Source organism: Natator depressus, chromosome 5 (assembly GCF_965152275.1).
Source record: "Natator depressus isolate rNatDep1 chromosome 5, rNatDep2.hap1, whole genome shotgun sequence".
NCBI lineage: Eukaryota > Metazoa > Chordata > Testudines > Cheloniidae > Natator > Natator depressus.
Window position 1 is genome coordinate 75,167,205 of NC_134238.1, and position 21,737 is coordinate 75,188,941.

A 21,737-nucleotide genomic window follows, 5' to 3' on the forward strand; every position below is an offset into this window, starting at 1 on the left:
AACTGCTACTCACTACTTGAATCTTTAGCAGTTTGTGTAAAAATTGTTCAGATAGTCTTGTATGTTAACTTTAGACGATATATCTACAATATCTCCCATTCCGAGATATGTTTTTAAATCTGGATTTTGTGAAAGGTCAAACCTAAAAGATCATCTACAGTAGGTCTGGATTCAAAAATCATCCTGAACAAACTGAGGTGAAATCATTCAGCCTTCCCCCATACTGTGAGGCAAACTGTGTTACTGAAGGTTTATAGTTCAAACAGCATGTTATTGGTAGGCAAGCCCTGGAGAAAAAATACAGAATTTCATTGCAGAGAAACTAAAATTGTATCCCATTGTATTCAGATGAGAGGACTAACCACAGACATTTAAAAAAAAATAAACTAGATTTATATAAGAAGAAAAAAGAAACAATGGTTCATAAAATTGAATATTCAAATGTTTCAGTTCCAGGAAGGGGATAAAGATGATTGTGAATAAAGCTTTGTTTGTTTGCCTTTACTGTGGCGATCCTTTATCACAGTTTGTGTTCTGATTTCCATGTAGGTGGTTGACCAGATTGACACATTGACATCTGACCTGCAGCTGGAGGATGAGATGACAGACAGTTCCAAAACTGACACGCTGAACAGCAGCTCAAGCAGCACAACAGCGTCCAGCTTGGAGAAAGCCAAAGTGCGTGCTAATCCACCTCTCATCAAGCCACCAGCACACCCATCTGCCATTCTCACCGTACTGAGGAAACCCAATCCACCACCACCTCCACCACGGTTGACTCCTGTAAAGTGTGAAGACCCTCACAGGCCTGTTCCTTCTGCCAACCCTGTAAAGACTAATGGGACCCTACTTCGAAATGGAGGTTTACCAGGAGGACCAAACAAGATTCCTAATGGGGATGTATTTTGCATACCTAATAGTAACTTGGACAAAGTTCCAATGCATCCTCTGATTCATAGACCTGATAAAGACAGGTGTCCTCAGACAGGAACCCGGGAACGGGTACGATTTAGTGAGAAAGTGCAGTACCATGGCTATTGCCCTGATTGTGACGTTCGGTATAACATTAAAAACAGGGAGGTACACTTACACAGCGAGCCGGCCCACGTGCTGGGAAAGCTTCCTCACCAATGTCCTCCTTTACCGCCGCCTCCTCCCCCTCTCCCTCCATTTCCTCTAGAAAATGGAGGGTTGGGAATGAGTCCCAGTAATAGCTTTCCCCCTCTCAGACCTGCGACTGTGCCTCCACAAACTGCACCAAAACCCCAGAAGACCATCTTGAGAAAGTCAACCACTACAACAGTGTGATGTATGCCACTTGAAAAACTGTTTTTTTCCTATATATAAACATAAACAAATAGGTAATGAGCACTTTCTACTCAAGCAATAAAAAGCCCAAATATATTACATCCTGTATTCAGTGAAGCGGCATAAAATTCATATGGTAAGTACAAAGAAAATTGTTCACCAATGTCACATGTTTGCACCAAAGAATTTCATTATTAAAAGCTCCAGTATAATGCGCATGCTATGGGTTATGAGCTGTTAAAAGTGATTGCAGCTGAACAGCTCTAACTATGTTCTAAGCAATGTTAAAAGTTCATCTCAAAAACAGCATATCTGCAGTAGCAATTAGAGGTGAAGTTAAGTCTTCCTCAGACAATAGAATAATTAGTACTAAAGGGTTTTTGTAGTGCAGGAAACTTTTAAAATACATTTGCTAGGAACATAATGTATGTTTATGTGGAGCAAAATGTAACTCCAGCTAATGATTCCTGACTGAATCCTAACAAATGAGTTTTTATATGCCTGGTTGCTTTGAATCAAGGGTATCTGGTCTGGAGCTGTGTATTATGGTGTAAATCCTCACAGTTTCAGCCAGCTTGTTTTTTGTTCTCTGGTCTAGAGATGAATAGGCAATTGGAAGGCATGTTGATATGATCGTGGCAAAACAAACAAACAAACAAACTATTCAAGTTTGGTTCTGAAACACTCAATAATTAAAAAGCAGAGAGAGGAGTGCCATGCTTTTCAAAAGCGGAGGCATGGCCTGATCTGTTATTTTCTGCTTCCATTGTTCCATCTCATGTGGGGATAATGCTTATCTACCTAACATGGATGAAATATGTAGGTAATAAGTTAGAGCCCAGTCCTAAGTCTTTACTCAAGTTTTACCCTTGCAAATTTCCTATGGAGGGCAATGGAAGTTGTGCATACGGTCTTCAGGGATCGGTGCTTAATATTTGTAGAGTTTTGAAGATGAAAAGCACTGTGTAATAACTAAGTATTAACATGCACAACAAGACATTTCTCTTGTTATGACATTTTAGTGGCTTAACCCAATTAAAATTCTTACCGGTGAGAAAACTCTCCAATGTTTTTTCATTGTTTTACAGAAAAGAACATTTGTTGTTAGGAGTGGCTAGGAATGTTGGCTTCTGGGGTTTTTAAAGCAGGTGATCAGTGAAGGAGATGTTATAGGAAACCTTTTCTTCACAAAGTCCCTCCAAAAATAAGCTTGCAAATGACCTGAACACCTGAATGTCAGCAGATGTTACCTGAATTACACACAAAACATGCACTTAGGCAGTTTAGCTCTGAAAGGGTTGGAGAAGGTTGACATTTGTGGCGTCTTATGTTTGTCAGTCCCTTATGTTTGCATACAGCAATAGAAATTCAGATGAAATCAGCCTTGAAACATCTCTGCTATATTCACACCTTTGTAGTATTTACTTTGCACCAAAACAACAAAGATCTTGGCAAAATAATTACCCTTTTTACATTAAATTGCTAAACCCTTTTGAAACTTTTACCGATAGGAAAAGCTGCATTTTGTGCAAATATATCTCTGGAGTTTAAAGCCTCACATTGCACTGTATTGTGTGGTTTACCCAACCATCACGATGCAGAGAAGTTATTATCTCATGCATTTGATCATATTCTCCAAATGTTTTCCATTGTTTTTCAATCCCATAATTTGCATCATTAGAATGCCTTTGCTATTTGTATGATGTCAGCATATTTAATCCCATGAGAGTTGTTGTGAATGGAGTAATTTTGGACATCAAGTTAGCAGTAGGGACAAGGAACTCGTTCTACAGATGTCCTTGATCTCTGAAAGTCACTGGAAGTCCCTCTGCCCTGCTCATGATGCTCCAGAGCAGCTCCTCCTTCCATTAGGAATTTACATTTAAAATATGGTGAAACAGTGTGTGAAACATCTTTACACACAAACTACACAACCACATAGTGGTTGCTATTAAAAAGGAAAGATTTATCATGTGATGCTGCCTCTATTATAAGTCATGTGTACCTGCTTGTGTAATTTGACTTAATCAGAACAATCTCTCCTTCTGTACTGAAGGAATTGTATTATGTGCATATTCAGATGTATGTACAATCAAACAGTTGTGTGTTTATATAAGATTTGTGCAATCTTATATAAAATAAGATTTAAAATGCTTTGAAAAATGTAACACCCTATCTCTCCTTAGGTTTTGTTCTATTGCCTTTCCCTTTTCCGTTCCTTTCACTCTACCTTGGTGCATCTATTCCTACATTTTCTTTTCAGTACCTGTTAGTCCCACATCTAAAATTGCTGTTTGAAACACTTTAAAGAATTCCATTTACTTTTCCCCTGTCTATTTTTTCTCTTTGCTGGCTGAAGACTTTTTTTTTTTTGCCTGTGAAGCTTTTTCAGCTTCACATTTATCGGCATTCTAGCTGGTCCCTATTGTGATAATATCTCTGTGCTGGGATCTCATTCCTACTATGTCTGCCCCTTATCTTTGTTCTGGGGCTAGGTGCAGCAGCTCCCAAGCCTACTAAGCTGGCTTCCAGCAACCATTGCTCTGATACCTCTTCCTCCAAATGATTAATGCAGCAAATAGGTGGTTTGATAACTTTTCTGCCTCTCAAAATGGCTCCCTCTTTCCCTTCCAGAACTGAATTGTGCATGCGGATCGACACCCTTTTGTTCCCTTTCTAGAACTCAAATGCACATAGGGTGAAATGGGAGATGTGACATTGACTTCAGTGGTCCAGGATTTTACCCACAGTGTCTCCTTCCACAAACCGTTTCTTTTTCCTATAAAATTCTCACTATTGATAGGTTTTATCAGATAGAAAAATTCACAACAGAAAAAAGTGCAAATTAATTAGCATTTGGTATCATCCAAGACTGAGAACCCAGGCCTCAAATAGCAAACTAAATTCTATTTTTATTATCTGTTAAAAGAAATAAAGAAAAAACATACAAGTGATAAAACAATACAATTCAGTTCTGTAGTTCTTGGCTGGTTTTGTAGAGCAATGTATGATGTAGGGTCTGGAGCATTTCATAATTCATTCAGATAACAGCATTTCATTGCCAATCACATTAAACAATCAGCTCAAATTAGGTGAAAATTTCTTATTATGTTTTTCAAGTAAAATGTTGAAACTTAAAAAGTTATCTCTTATTCTAGCTGTCAGTTTTTCAGTATGAGATCTAAATCATATTTATGTTTTCTACTGGAAACTGGAGAATTTTTAGATTACAGTTTAAAAATTGTGTATTGTAAGTGATTCTTAGCCGGTCATTAATGTGAAAATTTTTAGATGTTACTCCAGCTAAGCTTTTAGTGTGCACGGAGTGTGGGATATTATTTAGTTTCTGTCCAGGTTACAGGTCCAAGGGGAGGCAGCTGACTAGAGATCTAGGATCTAGTGAAGGATTCTCCACTTCTTGTGTCTGGCTTGACTCAGTTCTTCTCCCATAAACTCATCAAAGGTACTAGGTGTGCAGCTTTCCCTTCCTGTGTTCTGTCCCTAGACTCTCCAGGAACTGGTAGACATCCTTCCATCTCCTACTTAACCATCTTACCATACAGAGATGCTTTTCTCTGACCTAGGTGGTAATTGTGCATCTCACTTAAGTACTGAGTTTTCAGTCCTCAGCTCCTGCAGAAAAAAGGTCTGTGAGGAACTTTTAACTTCAAGCCTAGGCTTTCCACCCTGAATACTCTGCTTAGCCCAGTTGCTGAACTTTTAACCTCACACACTCACATTCTATGTCCCATCTGCTCTCTGTCTTCATTCTGCTTCTGGAAATCTTTTTGATCCCTTTCTAAAAGCTTTCTGAGTTCTTATTAACAAAACAGTCTTTTTCCTTTTCCACTTTCGCACAAAACATTATATTATTGAATTAAAGCCTAAATTTTCAGACAGGTACACAAAATTACCTTGCATGTGTTAGATATTTAATAGGCCATATTTGAGATTTTAAAAGCAGTCTAGGGAATTTAGACATAACTTCCATTAACTTTAATAGAAAATATGTCCAAAAGTGTTTTCTGTCCATACATCTGGTATTTGTGTGTATGTGTATAAGTTGTATCTGTGTTCAAATTCTGACTTTATTGCAGACTCCCTGTATTACCTATTTAATCTCCCTCTGTCTCAATTCCCCATCTATAAAATGATGATGATAGTAATTGCCTTCTCCCACTCTGTCTGACATGTCTGTATAGTTTGAGTTCGGCAAGAGTTGTCTCTTATGAGTTTGCACAGTGACTAGCACAATGATGCCCTGATATCTGTTGAAGTCTCTAAGTATAAATAATCTATGATGATAATTACACCGTGAAAAAAAGTATATATCATCCTGGGGAGAAACACCAAATCATGGACATAATTATAGCCCCCTTCTCTTCCCCCCAAAGGAAAAACACACCCATACAGGCATGAAGGAATAACAGCACCTCTTTCTCTTTACAAATTTTAGCCCAGTGTGAAGGGGCAAGTGAGAGGAAGCTATCAGTGGGGTGAGGAGCCTGCAGTGCTTAGCACTGAATCCAGTTGTATTCAGTCTTGCCCTTTCCTCTTTCCCATACAGAGGAAATGCTCCTTGCTCAGTGGCATTTAGAGGAAGCTCTGCAGACAGACAGCCACCATAGGGAGCAGCAGGGATGCGTGCCTTGCCCCATAGTCATTACATATAGAAACTACGTGTGCTTTGCGTTTACAAAACAAGTTTTGTATTGATTTTCATAGTAGTTATTTAGCACGTCAGTATGAACATGCCAGCATTAATTCACTTTGTCTCTGCTTTTGTACATAGCTTTTAAGATGGCATGCTGCTTTGGGCCAGAAATTAAGTTCCAAAGCATGAAAGGTTTCATTTTTCTGCAATACTTGCTAAACCAGTCTACCTTTTATGTCTCACAGCTGACCGTATTATCTATTGAGCATAAGATGATGGCCCAGTATCTTTGATCTCTCGTAATGCTTCTCTGGTCTTTCTTCTATTGTGAGTTACTTTTACCAATATAACAATTGTACAGGTTTAATCTGACCTTTATTTTGTCCTGTTAAAATAAGTAAATTTGCAAACCATTGGAGGCAATTAACTTAAAGCTTTATAATGTTGTTTGGGAACCTGTAATTAAAATGCTACAAGGAATAATGCAATGTTATATTCAGCCAGCAACATTTCTTAAATTTAAATTCAAAATGTGAGGACTGTGAAGCATTTTTAAAACATCCACAACACAGTATGTTTCACATCTTCCTAAGAAAGCTGTAGCAGGTCAGCCAGAACCAGACAGTTCTAAAGACAGATGATCACTAAAATAAAACATCTTTGCGATAATATATAATATGCTACAGAGGTGGTGACACTTTGAATTTCTGTAGCTATATTTTAATATAATAAAAAAGGAAAGGCACTAAATATTATATACAGCTATAGTAACCATGGGCATAGCCATTTCAGACTATTATTCAAGCTTGATCCTTTATTGATATTTTTTAAAGTCTGAATTGTAATACTGATTATTCTTATGTCTAAATCCATATTTCACACAGTCAAAGAGGAAGAATCCTGGAGTCTTCCATTAATTTAGTGGAACAAGTTTGGGAATTTAAAAATACAGAATAATTGCTATTTTTTTAATACTATAATTGGTTAAGATGCAAGTGAAATGAGGAGGCTTTCAGGGAAAGGAACAAGTGGGAATAAAAAAATAAATATGTGTTGTGGCAACTAACCTTTAAAGCTTTGAGGGGAGATCCAATACGCCAGTTCCACCTCTCATCTTGTTTGGCGTGATGTGTTTTATTGCCGCTTTGACAATCATAGTTTACTGTTCATAGAAGTAGTCAAATTATCCTCAATTCTGATGATGGGTTTTGTGATTTTTTTTTTCATGCTTACGAAGTTTCATGAAATAATGGAAATAGATCACCACATTGTTTGGCTTCATTTGGATAACCCAGTTGTTGGTTTTAGAGTAAGAAAAGTACAGAATATATTGTTTAATTACCAGACAGTATAATATGGTTCCTTTGGAGCTGTACAAAACTCTTATTTTTGCATGTTCTAATTATAGCTCCTTTTTTAGTGACCCCATAAGGAAACAGTCTGAATAACTATACATGTAATTGAAATAGAAATGTTGTAATCGTGCTATGAATCATTACCCTGACTACATTTCTTTTGGATTGTATCTTGAAGTCGGTTACATTACAAGGGGCATAGTTTTACTGTGATAATATTTCCCTTTCGTGGTTTGTATATGGCAACTGGATCTAGAATCCTTCATCTTTTAAAGTATATACTGAAGATTCTTATGTGCAGTATAAGTCCAGACATAAAGCAAGAATGGGTACATGATGAGTTTTTAATAAAATACATCAAACTTAGATTTGCAGGAATAATTTGAAAGGTAAAATCTCTTCAAAGACATGCAGCAGAAGAATAGAACTGTGGTAAGTATGACATTTGGAATGCTTTAATCTGAAAATTACTAGATACCCATTATGTACCTATATTGTATTTTATAGGGCAAAGTATGGTATATGACATATAGTAATTACGCACGGGGTCCCTAGCATTTCTGAGTTTATTGGGACTGAATGTGCTGTTGCATAATCTAAAACAGTGGCAGCACTAATGCTGTCGAGTAAGCACACAGCAGTACAGTTCATAAAATCTGCAGTGGTGTAGCAACATCTTGGTTGTGTAGCAATTATGTGGCAGTCTTGTTTTATGTGAAACACTACCTGGGATTTTATCATGCGGGCTTGTTTTGTGATGCAGAAAGAGCCCAAAGACAGTGGGCAGATTTGTTAATTAATCATATTTTAACTAGATGACTTGTAGAAGTTGTCATGGGGGGCATGTGCAAATGATATTCATTGACAAATCTTGTTGATTTCTTCTCTAGCTGCTGCAGATCAGCCTAACAGTTGTTGGTGCCTCTGTGACTTCCTGAGCCTAAACAGCTATAGAAATTTCACCCCATGTTAAATGCGTACTTTAAATTCCATACAACTTACTTCTGTACATAGCGAATGAGCTGTATGTGGCATCCTCCTGTGAGGAAGCGTGGGGAGGTTCTTCCCTTATTGACTGATGTGTATGTTTTTGGCATTTACTTATTCTGTATGTGCGTGTGTGCACATGCATGCACACGTAAGGTAATATTCGAATGCTGTTTGGTTGTGAAGATCTTGTTAACAAAGGCAAAGGTAGATATTTACATGTGATGGGCTACATTGCTTACATAATGTGTGTTTATCACTCTGACCACATCCACTTAGTGGGATCTGGTAGTGTTTTGCAACACAGCATCTTCTGGTTACCATGGTTTTTGAAGCCATCCATGTCCACAATTTTCCAGTGTTGAGATGGCCAACCTTCTGCAGACTGTGACACAAGTAAGAGAGCTTGGTATGCTGAGAGGAACTGAAGGAGCTGAAACTTTTATTTTAGACCATTAACAGCATGTCAGGTGATGCTATTTAGCAGTTATACATACTTGAAGAATCCAACCATAGCCAAATCCTGAAACACCAACCTGTGATATTTAAATGTTATTATTTAGTCGATGTTTTGTTGCTCATATAACAGGCAGCCGTTTACCAGGATTTCCAAACTAAGCATTTTGTGTCTTTAAGAATGGGTATGCTTTTGGATCTTTATAAGTAATCCCTCAGTTTAGGAAGCCCCTCTCGTTAAAACGAACAAATCCAAATACCAGACAGTATCATACAATAATGGTCCAGTACATTACAAATAAAATTTTTCAAAAGCACCCAATTGATTTAGATCTGTGGCTCTGATTGACTCTTATTGGGAGCTGGGTATCTAAGTCCCTTAAGTGCTTTTGAAAATTCTGTCCGATAGTGGTACTGGGTTCTGTTGTGACTCATAGCCATAATCCTACATTTGAGGACAGGGGTGAGGCAGAGCCTCAAGAGGTGCGTCTAAACTGCAGTGTGAGCCCCTGTCAAGTGAGCGGACCCTGGGTTAGAGAGCTTGAGTGACTACACATATTGTCAATCCTAGGGTAAGAATTTTCTAACTGGGCTTGAACCTGGAGCTCTAGCATCCACACTTCAGCATGAAGATGTGAGTCCAACCAACTATATCCCGGACTTCCTGGCTCCCTCCTGAAATGTGGCTTCTCTGGACCTTTGACTGTGGGAAAACTGTCCACCCTGCACGTTACAGGAAGTCTGAGCAGCCCACAAAAGAGAGAGCTTGCTTGTGAGGGATTTCAATGCTTGGGGAGGTATATGGGGTTGATTGTCATACAATATATTTATGCATGTTTTGACCACTTAACAGATGATGGGGGTAGGGAGAAGGGATTAATTTATAGTATGGAGTAATGTAAGGAAGTGATTGAGGTCTGGATGGATGTAGCTACGTGTATTGAGAAATAGTGTTTGCTTACAAATGCCCAGTTGTTCCTGATCATGTGTTTCCCTTTAACTACACATTGCATGATGTGATGCAGTGATAGCAATTAACTTTCTTCCTAAAATAAAAAGCTTTATTTATAAATATATATTAGAAAAGGACAACATTAACCCATTGCCAGACAGGCCTGCTGCCAGTACAACAAAATCTTAAAAAAAAAAAAAAAAGTGCATGAACAAGTGCAAACAGTGAAACCATGTACAAGACAGAAATCTCCCATTGTTGTATATACCCCCATTCTCCTTTAACTTCCTTCCACGTTTGCCGCGCACTTGGCACCAGGGGAGGAGGGTGGAGCTGCCTATGGGAGAGGGGATTAATATGGGCGACTATATGGGGTAGAGTTGCCATGCCCAGCCACTGATTGGGCCTGATCGCATGGGCCACCCAGCCATGGAGTTGTTCAAGTGATTCCTGGATTGCAGCACAGGGTACTGCGGAGGGGACTCAGGCCGTGATGCGGTGTGGCAGGAGCTGGTAGTGTTGTGGCCATTAGTGATAGCAGCTGCTCAAAGAGTTCTTTCTGCTGACCTCTGTCATCTGTCCTTAGCCACCATTCCTGTTCCAGGGGCTGTGAAGGAAGTCCCTGCTCCTTCACTGCAACCCTGTCCTCAAGCTGTGCAGCCAATCTGAACTTTTCCTCTTGCTTCTCACCATGCCTTTCCTCTAGCCGTAAATCCCTCTGTTTTTGTTATTGGACCTGCTTGTTGGCCCTATCCAAAACCTCAACCATAAGTTCATTAAGGAAATGCTTCCTCTTGGAACGGTACATGAAGATATGTTGACCCACGCTTTTGCTGCAGTGTGGATGAGCTGTGGAGGTCCTGCCAGCTGTAGAGGTCAAGGGCCTGGAACAAGACAAGACACAAAGGTAATTGTCTCAAATAGCTCACTGCAGGAGTACAGAAAAAAATCCTTGTGGACATAAAATGATACTTTTCCAAACTGAACTTCAGTATATTGTGAGAGGAAGGCTTCAGACCACCCTACTCATATCAAGGTTAATCACAGTGAAAGCGACAATGGTAAGTTAAAAAAAAATCACAGTTGTGTCTGTTTTTCTAAAAATTGCACAGCAACTTGGGTTTTTGGGGTGATGTCAGCGGCCATGCTGCACAAAATTTTCTCTATCATTTGAGGCCTTCCATATTTTGGAGGATATCACAGTCGTTGTGGTGCCCAGTTGGCAAAGGGAGATGTCATTCCAAGCTGCAGGTGGGAAACCAGCAGTGTATGCAACCAAAGTATTCAAATGTGTGGTGACTGAACAGCACATCTACGAGTGGAGTGGGCTGGTCAGCTACCAACGTAGCCCTGGAAAATATGCCCTTCGCTGAGAGTTCCTGCTACAGGAGAAGTTTGCTGCTGTCAGCACCTGGTTTGGATCAGAATTCATGAGGGAATCAGCAGGTTGATGTGTTAGCTTCCACATGGCTTATTCTGTTATGACTGCATGCAAACATACAGAACTCTACAGCCTTCCTCCTCCTCCCCACACCTGGCACACGTCTGGACAAAATTTGAAACCCCAGTTGTATTTGGGACAAATGATTTTGTCACCTATGGACTGCATGGATTACTTGTAACTGAAATGGACTAGATTTGTCCATAAAACATGTTTCCTTCTTTCCTCCCCTCATCACTGTTTCCAGGTGGCTTGTTACACCATTGAATGGTACCAGAGCAGTATATTTACAGACATGGCAATGTAAGGGTTATTATTTTTACGAAACATGAATGCTCTGCACCTTTCCAGTCAAAATTCTCTTTCAAGGTGTTTTTACTCTTTGCCTTTTCCTGTTGCCATTTTGAAACTTCACATTGTGGGGAGTGGGAGGGAGGACAGGGCAGGAAGATGTCAAGGAGCTGGCCTACCATCTGCCATTAGTGCTAATAGCTGGGGCTTGTAATAACTTTTGCATTGGTTCATAGAACGGAAATCCCTCCCAGAAACTTAGCAGGCTCCAGGAAGGCTTCTTTCCCATCCGTGTCTGTTGCAGGCTGTTCCTCGGGATGAGAGGGGGCATCAAACAGCTCCCCCAAATATGCCCCCAGGGTGTGCTGTTCCTGCACCTCAGGGACTTGTTTCAGCAACAGTCACTTCGCTGTCTTCACTGGGCGCCTGCTACTGGCTTTCATCAGTCCCCTTGCTGGATTCTGGGGCCAGCAGGTTACCATCCTAGCTGACCAGGTCATCGTGCACCACCTTTGGCTCTGTGCTTGATGCAGTACCCAGCACACAGTCAAATGCCTCATAAAAATGAGCGTGGTGTCTGTGAGTTACCTGAGGTGCAGTTCTGGCCCCTGGCTTTACGTTACCCAGTCTCAAACTCTTCAATCTGCACCCTGCACTGTCACCAGTCCAGTAAATTTGCAACACTGTCAGCTTCTTCACTGTTCGCCTGTATCGCTGTATGCCAGTGGTCATTCCGTGTGTTCTTATTAAAGTCCATTGTTTTGCTGGCCTTACACCAGAGATTTACCAACATCTGGATGTGCTCTTGCAACAATGAAGCAGTGTGCTTTGTAAAGGACTACTTCTGATTGGTCTCCATTGCAAACACAGCTGGTTCTCTAAAGGTGCGTTTGCAGCTCTGCAGTCAGAAAACAATGGAAAGGTCAAATGCTGACTTGCCAAGCCACTGCACTACAACAAAGGGGCTTGCTTCCGTTTCTCTGGAGTCGAATGGCAATTCATGGCATAGAGAGGACAAAGGAAGTTGGCCCATGAGATTGTGGGATACTGTTGGCAGACTCCCAGGACCCAAGTCTGTGGGGGCTGCATCTATTCTGCAAATCAATAGGACTTGAACCTGGGTCCTGTCTTGACTTGACCTTGAATACTCCACCCCCATAAGGTTTGGCCTCAAGCCTGGGTCTGAGCCCAGGCCTACCCTGCAGCGTAGACATACCAAGGAGGCACAGTTCCTGTCAGATGTCCCAGGTAGGGCATACAAAGAAGAGTGTGCATCATCCTATATCTACTCAGGGGATGCAACATAAACTCCCCTCCATGGCCACCCAGCAGTGTGCTTCCTGTTTTAAAGGAGAGAGATGGGTTGGCGCCATTATGCTCCTTTTTTTGGGGTGGGTAACAGAGAGCAGTCCTTATGTCAGGAGAGCTCAAGGGCTCCAGTTGTGGCAATCCTTTCAGCATGAGGGAGAAAGGAAATTTCCTTTACGTATCCCTTAGCACTGGGTACATCCTAGCCACCTGTCTCTTGTAAGTTATCAAGTTTAGGGTCATTACAGTGAAGTTTTGTTTTGAGCACATTCTGGCCTCAGCACCACCTATTTTACCTTGTTCTCCTGATTCCAAAACTCGCCTTGCCAAAAGCTGGCAAGTTCCATAGGGAAGAGAGATCTGCTACAAGAAAAGGAAAAATCTGCTGATATATATGATATGTTATATTATGTTCCTCAGGAAGAAACAGACTTAGATCCCATAGTTTGCTTTGTGTTAAGTGGATTTATTATCATTTCTTTAAATTTCACCTCAGATTGTGCTTGATGTAGATGAATGTAGGAGCAGCAGCTCAAGGATAACATTTCCCACACAAGTGTTTATTGCCTTTGTAGTGCAGGACTGACTTTGTGAAATAGGAGCTGTTAAAGCATTTAACCTACCTAGCCTCCTTCTTGAGTAAATTAGCATGTGGAAAGCTGAACAATATTTTTTTTATACATGGTGTATGGGCTGCCTTGTTTTTGTTTTCAAGTACAGTATACTTTTGCAGTGGGGACTACCAATTATGTTGCCTTGTGTAGCCGAGGAACTACAGCACACAATAATTTTAATGCGCATTTGTTTATCTTGATTTGTCATGATAATTGCAATAGTAACATTGGATCCCAGACTTGAAAGAGGAAAAAAGTGTGTGTGTGTGTGTGTGTGTGTGTGTGTGTGTGTGTGTGTATTTGGCAGCCATTATGACAAACGAGAATGAACAGTACAATGGAGGACTCTCAAGCCAGTGCGCTTTGCTGTCTTTTTGTGACACAGTATAGTTGATAGCACAATGTTTATACTGTACAGCCAGTTATTTGATACTAGAATGAATTGGCACATAAATACCTTTTCAAAAGAGCCAGCTATGGCATAGTGTTTGGTAAATATTAGATTCCCTGTGTGGGTTGGCACTATGCAAAAAGAGGAGAACTTCAGTAACTTCTTAGGAGATCACGGAGTTATCTTTAGGAGAAAGATGTAAGGCAGAACACTTTATTAGTCACTATGAATGGTGGAGTGAAGAACCAGGGTAATCCTCTGCCATTGTGGTCACTGTCACAGTGGTCTACCCCACATCATGTTTCTTTCTATGCTGAGGAAATACACAGAGTTATTGGTGACAAGCTTTAACTTTACATGTGCCAATTTAGCTTAATACAGTATTTTTTTAAACCAATGCAATTAAATCAGTACCAAAGGATATGAGAACAGTTTTATTTAGGGTTAAACTGGGTTTACTTCAGTTTTGCTTTAATTTAGGCCTGTTTAGGCCTAGGTATATTCAGGAAATATGGATTTTTAAACTTTTTTTTTAACAGAAACATGCATATGTTCTTATGAACTCTAACACAAATTGTAATTCACTAAAAAAATTCTGTTCAGTGCTGAGAACTGCAGAAATTATCTCTATTTGAAGTTCAGCTTCATTTACTTCGCATATGTATTTCAAAGTACAGACAGTTTGAAAAATGTCCACAAATGAACTTGACATTTCCCACATTATCTATAAATGAATTTCAAATGTTTTCCTGTCCTTTTTTTTTTTTTTTAGCTCATTGTCTGGAAAAAGGAGGAAAAGTCAGCTTTCAAATATTCAGGAAGGAACTGAACAATTAGTGTAATATGCTCATTAAAAGTCATTTAATTCCTGTATGGGAACTAAAGATAGAGAAATAATACAAATGTCATAGTGGTCTTCAGTGGGAGTTTTATAATTAGTTTTAGAATGAACTGTGTCTGATAATGAATGTACAGGAAAAGTGAGATGTGGTGAGAAGACAGAAAAATAAATGGTGTTGAGGTTTAAGTCCTGGTCTGGGGTAGGAGAAGAGAATAAATGGTGATGGGAATTGTAATGGAATAATAAGCTGTTCATATGTATGGGTTCCACTGGACACAGCCATTAGGAGGTGCGGTGTAGAGCTGCACTGCGCTGGGGAGCACTGGGAGGCGTAGTGCTTTGTGATTGCAGTCTGACTCCTGGAGCTTCTGGGCTCCCAATCTCTGTGTTCCTGCTAGTGCACTAGTTCTGTAGGATACAGCTTGATACTGCTTCCTTAGCCAGCCAGCACTGCAGGCAGGTGTATGAAGGGGAACCATAGCCTTGTCTCCTCCTTGCCCTCTTAAAAGCACTGTGCCACAGGGGAGTAGGGAGGAAACAATCCCTTCGCTTTGCTAAGCACAGGGACTGGAATTCTGTCTGGCCCTTAAGTGGCCCACATTAGGGGGTGCGGGAGTCTTCTTATGTCCTCCATCCATTCTGCACACTAGTGTAAGGGCGAGAGAGAATTTGTCCTTAAATCTTTGGTTTGAATTCAGTCCAGATTAGCAGTAGCTAAAAGTTACCACCTCATGACAGTTGGGAGGGCCTGTATATAATGCTGTCAATCTGGAACCAGCACTAAATTAACTTACATGAAGCAGATAATTCAAACTCTGATTTCCCTGTCATGGTCACAGGTGAAAGATGTTACATTTCACAGACTCAGGGTCTCCTTGATATGTCTGTCATAACCATCACTTTTCACTCTCTAATATTCAGAATAAGGCATGTGAAACTGTCCTTTCCTCCTCAAGAGGGGGACAAAAGAGATTTACAAGCTATTTATTTTCTGTGATTATGTAACTGTTAAGTACTCTAGGCATTTTCATTACTGGAAATGTCTTGAGGCTGTATACATTGTTGATAACACAGTCTTACAGAGTTGCACTTCAGTGAATATAAAAGCCATTGTGTGCCTATTTATTAGATCATAGGATTACTTGTTGCTTTCATGTCTCCCCTTATTTCCCCAAAGAATGTTAACGGGGTCTTGTGTAAAAATTTGAAAGTTTAATTTAGGGCTTGTCTACACAGTGCAGCAATGAGCATCAAAGGGATTATAAAGCCCTGCAAAGTGTTGTGCTGTAACTGCCCCATTAGACCCTGCTGACATGTTCTAAAAGAAACCTAGTGCACATTGATGTAGTCCCAGTTGAAACAGTACTATGTTACACTCTAAAATGTTCCTAGTGAGCATTATCAACAGGGTCTACAGGGGGAAGTTAGAGCACAATATTTTGGAGCACTCTACAGTTCTACAGTTTACACCCCTCTAGTGTGCATTGCCATACCATGTAGAAAAGACCTTACTTACAAATCAAAATAGCATTTTTTAAATTATTATTATTTTTCCTGAAGTTCTATAGTATTCTATGTGCGGTATGTACTTAGCACAGTAAAAAATGGAAAGGAAAGGATGGAACCTGGCTTTTTACACTCTAGATCAATGGTTCTCAACCCATGGCCCGCAGGCCACTTGTGGTTCAGTCAACATACAGCTGCAGCCCATGTGACATCCTCAGGGCCATACAGGTAGCATATATATATTGTGTAGACGTGGCCTACATAATTCACAGAAAGCTGCATATGTAGCCCACAATGGTAAATAGGTTGAGAACCACTGCTCTAGATGCTCAATGATATTGATCAGCAAGCAATGCTTGATTTTGACTAACTGACAGGGTTTAAACTTAGAAAACTTCTGTTTGAAGGAAAATGAGTGAAGATTTCAGTTACATGTTCATTACAATGCAGAAAATGGACAATTGACTTCTTTATTGGAGCTGGGAGAAATTTTTCAGATTAATAGTTTATTCACTGAGAAATGCACTTTTGGGTGATGCAAAACAACTCGTGAATTTGACATGAACTGTAAATAGTTTCATTCCCCCCCCAAAAAATGTTTTGGGGATTGATATAAATTCACCATTCATAATGAGAATTCATCATTCATAGTGTCAATTCATAATGACAATGAACAGGGATTGCACCAGGGAAAGAGTGAGAAGAACTTTATAGCATGGTGACTAGGGCACGAACGTAGAATGTGGGTGACCCATGTTGTCCGTTCTCCAGATCTGTTACAGGGGGAATTAAACCCAAGTCTCCCACTTCCTGAGTGAGTGTTCTGTCTACTCTGCTAAGCTTATATGGTAGTCTTCTGCTGCTGCCTGGAAAAATCCATTTCACATTGAATAAAGCATGTTTCACTTGACCTGAAACTGATTTTTCAATTCGCTAAAATATTTCACTATGTTGGATTCAGTTTGACCATTTTTAAAATCAAGTATTCACTCAGCTGGTTTTCATATTGTTTCTTGTAATGTCTCTGTTTATTACTTTTGAGCAGCCCAATCATGTTAGCCACTTGATAGAAATAGGTAGCGATGGTCACCACCACCACCCCCAACAAAACTACAGTTTAAATACAGACACAATAAATGAGTCTCATAAAATGAAAAAAAGGTTGCAGGAGAGGAGGAGGATAAAAGTATATAATACTGATCTCACAGAGTCAGCATAAATACCTGCTGATAGTCTATTCAATTAGTTTTTAAATCTTTTAACTCATTTTGCATAGGTAGCAAAGGAAAAATGACTTCTTTGAGGGATCAAGAGGAGAAGAGAAGGTGGTTAACAAATAGATTCAGGAAAGTCTTTCAGTGTATAGGTGGCTGCATGAAAAATGCATGGAGTCAGGAGTGGAAGAAAGAAATAAAAGGGTCATTGTAGATAGGAGAGAAGGAATGGAGACAAGGTCAAACATATAGATTTAGGCTATGTTGTATAAACTTGAAAGAAAAGAAATGACCCTCAAACATCATTTAGTACCTTGCCAGAAATATATAATTCTCTGAAGACTCAAAGAAAGTGAAACATCAATGAAGAAACTCAAGGAGCTAATCCTTTCTAGGAGTGAGAGCTTCTGGTTTCTGACTTCCCTCAAACAGCTCAAAGTCATGTCTTTCCATGTAGAAAATTAGTAAGCTGTTGTAGCCAGTAGAATATCATAATCATCAGATTGAAGAAAGGTTTAGAACTTCCCAAGTACAGTGCAAGAAACTGCTTCAAGCTTGAAAATAAAGAGAAACATTTTAATATCAATCTTGCTCTTTGTAGAACTATGTATTCCAAAGCTGCTTTGACTGAATGTGAAGGAGGATTCACTCTTTATAGAGAAGCATGCATTTTAATACAGTCAAATGCATGGTTATACACCTAGGAACAAATAATGAAGGGCACACTTGCTGTTTGGCAGTCTGCATCCTGCAAAGCAGTGATTCTCAGAAGGACTTGGTGGGCATGATGGATAATCAGCTGAATAGAGTGGAATAGAGATGACAATTCCATTTTGCAGCAACTTTAGAGGTTTCAGAATTTGTTTTCCTTCCACATTAGAATGAAAACAAACCCTTTGAATGTCTTTCCAGTGTGTGTAGCCCGAGACTGGGGAGACTCAAGGTTTAAGTCACTGCTCTGCCTGATTCCGAGCTGAGGTTTTTTTTTTATCAGAGATACCTCCAAATCAAGTAGAGCAGAAACTTGAATGTGGGTTTCCCACATCCCTACCTAGTGCCCTAACTACCAGGCTGTAGAATTTCTTTCCTATCAGGAATATGTGAAAGAGTGTGCCTTGTGGAAACTGATATATCTCTGTAAGATATTTCAGCTTTGAGAAAACAGCATATTTTCCAGCCAGCTGTACAACTGAACATGAGCTCCCAGTGCAGTGTGGTTGCTAAGAGGACTAAAATGATCCTTGGATGTACAAATAAGTATGGACTGAGGAGAAGTAGGGGTGGTGGTATTACCTCAGCATATGGTATTAGTGAGACCATTTCTGGCATTTATACGTCATAAAGGATGTTGAAAAATTGGCTAGAGTTCAGAAAAGATCTTCAAGAATGATTTGAGGTCTGGAAAACCTCCCTTACAGTGTGAGCTTTAAGAATATGATCTGTTTAGCTCATAAAAGAGAAGGTTAAAAAGGGACTTGTTGATGGTCTACATGGAAAGATTTCTGATAATAGAGGGTGTTTTTTAATTTAGCAAACAAAGATATGACAAGATCCAATGGCTGAAAGTTGAAGCTAGACAAAATCAGACTAGAAATAAGGTGCAAATAGACAGAATTAACTGTTGAAACAGTTTACAAAGGGATATGGTCAATTTTCCATTACTTGAAGTCTTGAAATCAAAATTGGATATCTTCCTAAAAGATATGCTTTGGCTTAACCAGAAGTTATGTGCTTTATACAGGAATTGCTGTGTAAAATGCTATGATATTATGCAGGAGGTCTGACAGGATGATGATAATGGTCCCTTCTAGCCTGAATATCTATAAATAAGAGCTGCTCAGGAAGAGTGATGGAAATGGATCTGGAAAGATTATCATAATGATGTTGCTAGTTAGCTTTTATTCATCGTCCCTGCTAAGATTTCCAGGAATAATAGGAAAAAATCTGGGCCAAATTCTATGAAGGTGTAAATAGTCACAAACCACCTGCTGGGTGGTACAGTATAAAAGCATGTTAATTAGTGAATGTTGGTGTGTGTTAATAGCACTCTGACTTGGATAGAGGGATTAGACGTCAACTTTTTATATCAGATTTTTGTATTCTGTTAGATTTACTTCTCCATTATTCAGAAAAATTATTCCACAGCAAATTTAAGATGAGATAAATGCATGTTTTATCGTGTACCAGACAACTTTCTGACATCCGTGCATATAACTAGAAAGTGAAAAGATGCAGTCAGTGTTAACTCTAGTGATGGCAAAGAGAGGAAACCCCCTTCAAGAGCAGAGTCACTGGTCAGGATGCCATACTATAGACACAGCCACAGCAGACATTCTTTCTCCCCAGTGCAGGCGGACACTCAAAGTACATCTGCATTTGATCTGTGAGATATGATTCTGAGCTTGTGTGGTTCTATCTAGTATCCTAAAAGTAGAAGTGCAGCTGGGGTAGCATAGGCGGTAGCTTGAGCTAGCGGCCCAAGTATGCACCCATGGGTGTGGGAGGTTTTGTGCTAAGGCAGCTAGCCCAAGCTGCTGCCCGTGCTGTCCCAGCCACACTGCCATTTTTAAGCACTAGTTTGAGTAGAGCTAACACAAGAATGTCTGTGCAAGGTGAGAATTACACCCCCAACTCAAATGTAGATGTAGCCTCAGTTCCCCGCTTTTCCCATCCAGCGAAGGAAGATAGTCATACTCAGCCTGATTCCCTCAACATAAACATGCAGACACTCATCTGATGTGTTGGTGAGTGGTGTAGGGAAATGAGTACTTGGGAACTATGCCAGTGGGTAGTTAGGTGGGTGGTGGAGCTGGAACTCAACCTTCGGACATTTTTCTTTCTGGTCATTCCTCCAGAACCCAGTGCTTACACATGTTTATTAGTCCTGAAAGCATTTGGACTGGTGTTGCCAAAGTGTTTGTGTCCTAGGAAGGTTTGAAACATTGATCTTTAAAACATCAGTGTCATTGAACTTCTTAATTATTTTCTCAATAATTGTTGATACTGAAAGTTAATTATGTAAAGCTTAAGGTTAATTTTTGCTCCATGGCTGGTGGCATCTCTTCCAGTAAAAATCTGAGAGGCAATTTAAATCTCATGTCACTGCTGATGTCATAACAGCTTGCAAGAGGAGGTACCATAATCCTATGAAGTTAAGTGTACAAAATACCAGAAGTGATCCTTCTCTCCCCTCCCCCTGACCACTCATGGACGAGTCAGTTAACCTCTCTATGTTTCAGTGTATCCATCTCTAAAATGAAGAAATAATCTTACCTACCTCACAAGGCAGTTTTCTGGCTTACAGTAACTAGTATTTGGGAAGCACTTCTGTATGGGAAATCCTTTGATAAAAGGGGCTGTCTAACAAGTGTGTATATTGTTGTTGTTGTTAACATGATTACTACATGTAGTAATATGACCATCATTAATATTATTGTATATATTGTGTGTATATATACTAAATATATACTATATATACTAAATTTTAATATTATACTGTATAATATGATTATATATTATGCTTTATGCTATATAATATCATTAATATTATTTTTATCATTATCACCTATAAGAACAAATTCTCCCCAGAGTGTCACTAGTGCAAACCTGGTGATTCAGTGGGATTTTACCAGTGTAACTGAGGAGAATATATGCCTAAAATGTGAATGGGAGTCATGCTTTCTTAGCAACCAGACTATCCATACTAGCAAACAAATCTCTTAATTAGTTAACATCTATACTGTTCTCTTGTTATACTCACAAAGATACTATCCCTGCAGACGTGCTTGAAACACTGATGACAACAGTGACAAACACACAGCAGCAAATCTAGCACAACTCAAGCTTGCATAAATAGGCTTACAGTCAGCATTTTCTCATTAAGAACTTATTGGACAATTCTTTTTGCCTTGTTTTTCCCTTTCCATCCTAGATTAAGGTGATTTCTTTTCTTCATGACTCAGCAGTGCTTAATTTGTGTGAGAGCTAAGCCCTGGCACCTCTAGGCTTGCCGTGTCAGTTATTAAAGTTAAAAAATTGCTTGAGCCCTGGCACCTAATTGCTTATGCCCCGGCACCTCTTTCATTACAAATTAAACACTGCAACTCAGTTTGTTTTTCTCCTCTTACAAGCAACTGGCAAAGAGGGGAAAATGTGTTTGTCCCTTTTGGTTTGTTTAAAATATGCATAAAAAATGTACTAGTTTGAGTGTTTTTTTGACGCTTGGATTTCTGGCCTTATCTTGCACTGAGAGAGACTATGGGTATGTCTACACTATTCAGCTCGAGGATACATACCTGTGCTAGCTCTGACTGAGCTGGCGCGCTCAAAATAGAAGTGTGGCTGTGGCCGCAGGAGCAACAAGAGGGGCTAGCCACCCCAAGTACTTACCTAGCATCTCGGATAGGGTCATATTCTGGG

At 39.7% G+C, this 21,737-nt stretch overlaps 1 protein-coding gene across 1 annotated transcript in view; it reads left to right on the top strand.

Moving 5' to 3' along the window:
* PRR16 (proline rich 16) overlaps positions 1-21,737 on the top strand; it is a 227,149-nt gene that overhangs the window by 143,367 nt on the left and 62,045 nt on the right. Inside the window, exon 2 of the mRNA XM_074953017.1 lies at positions 550-1,444. Coding sequence (XP_074809118.1) covers positions 550-1,308 — 759 coding nt within the window. The 3' untranslated portion in view covers positions 1,309-1,444. The remainder of the gene's footprint in view (positions 1-549; positions 1,445-21,737) is intronic.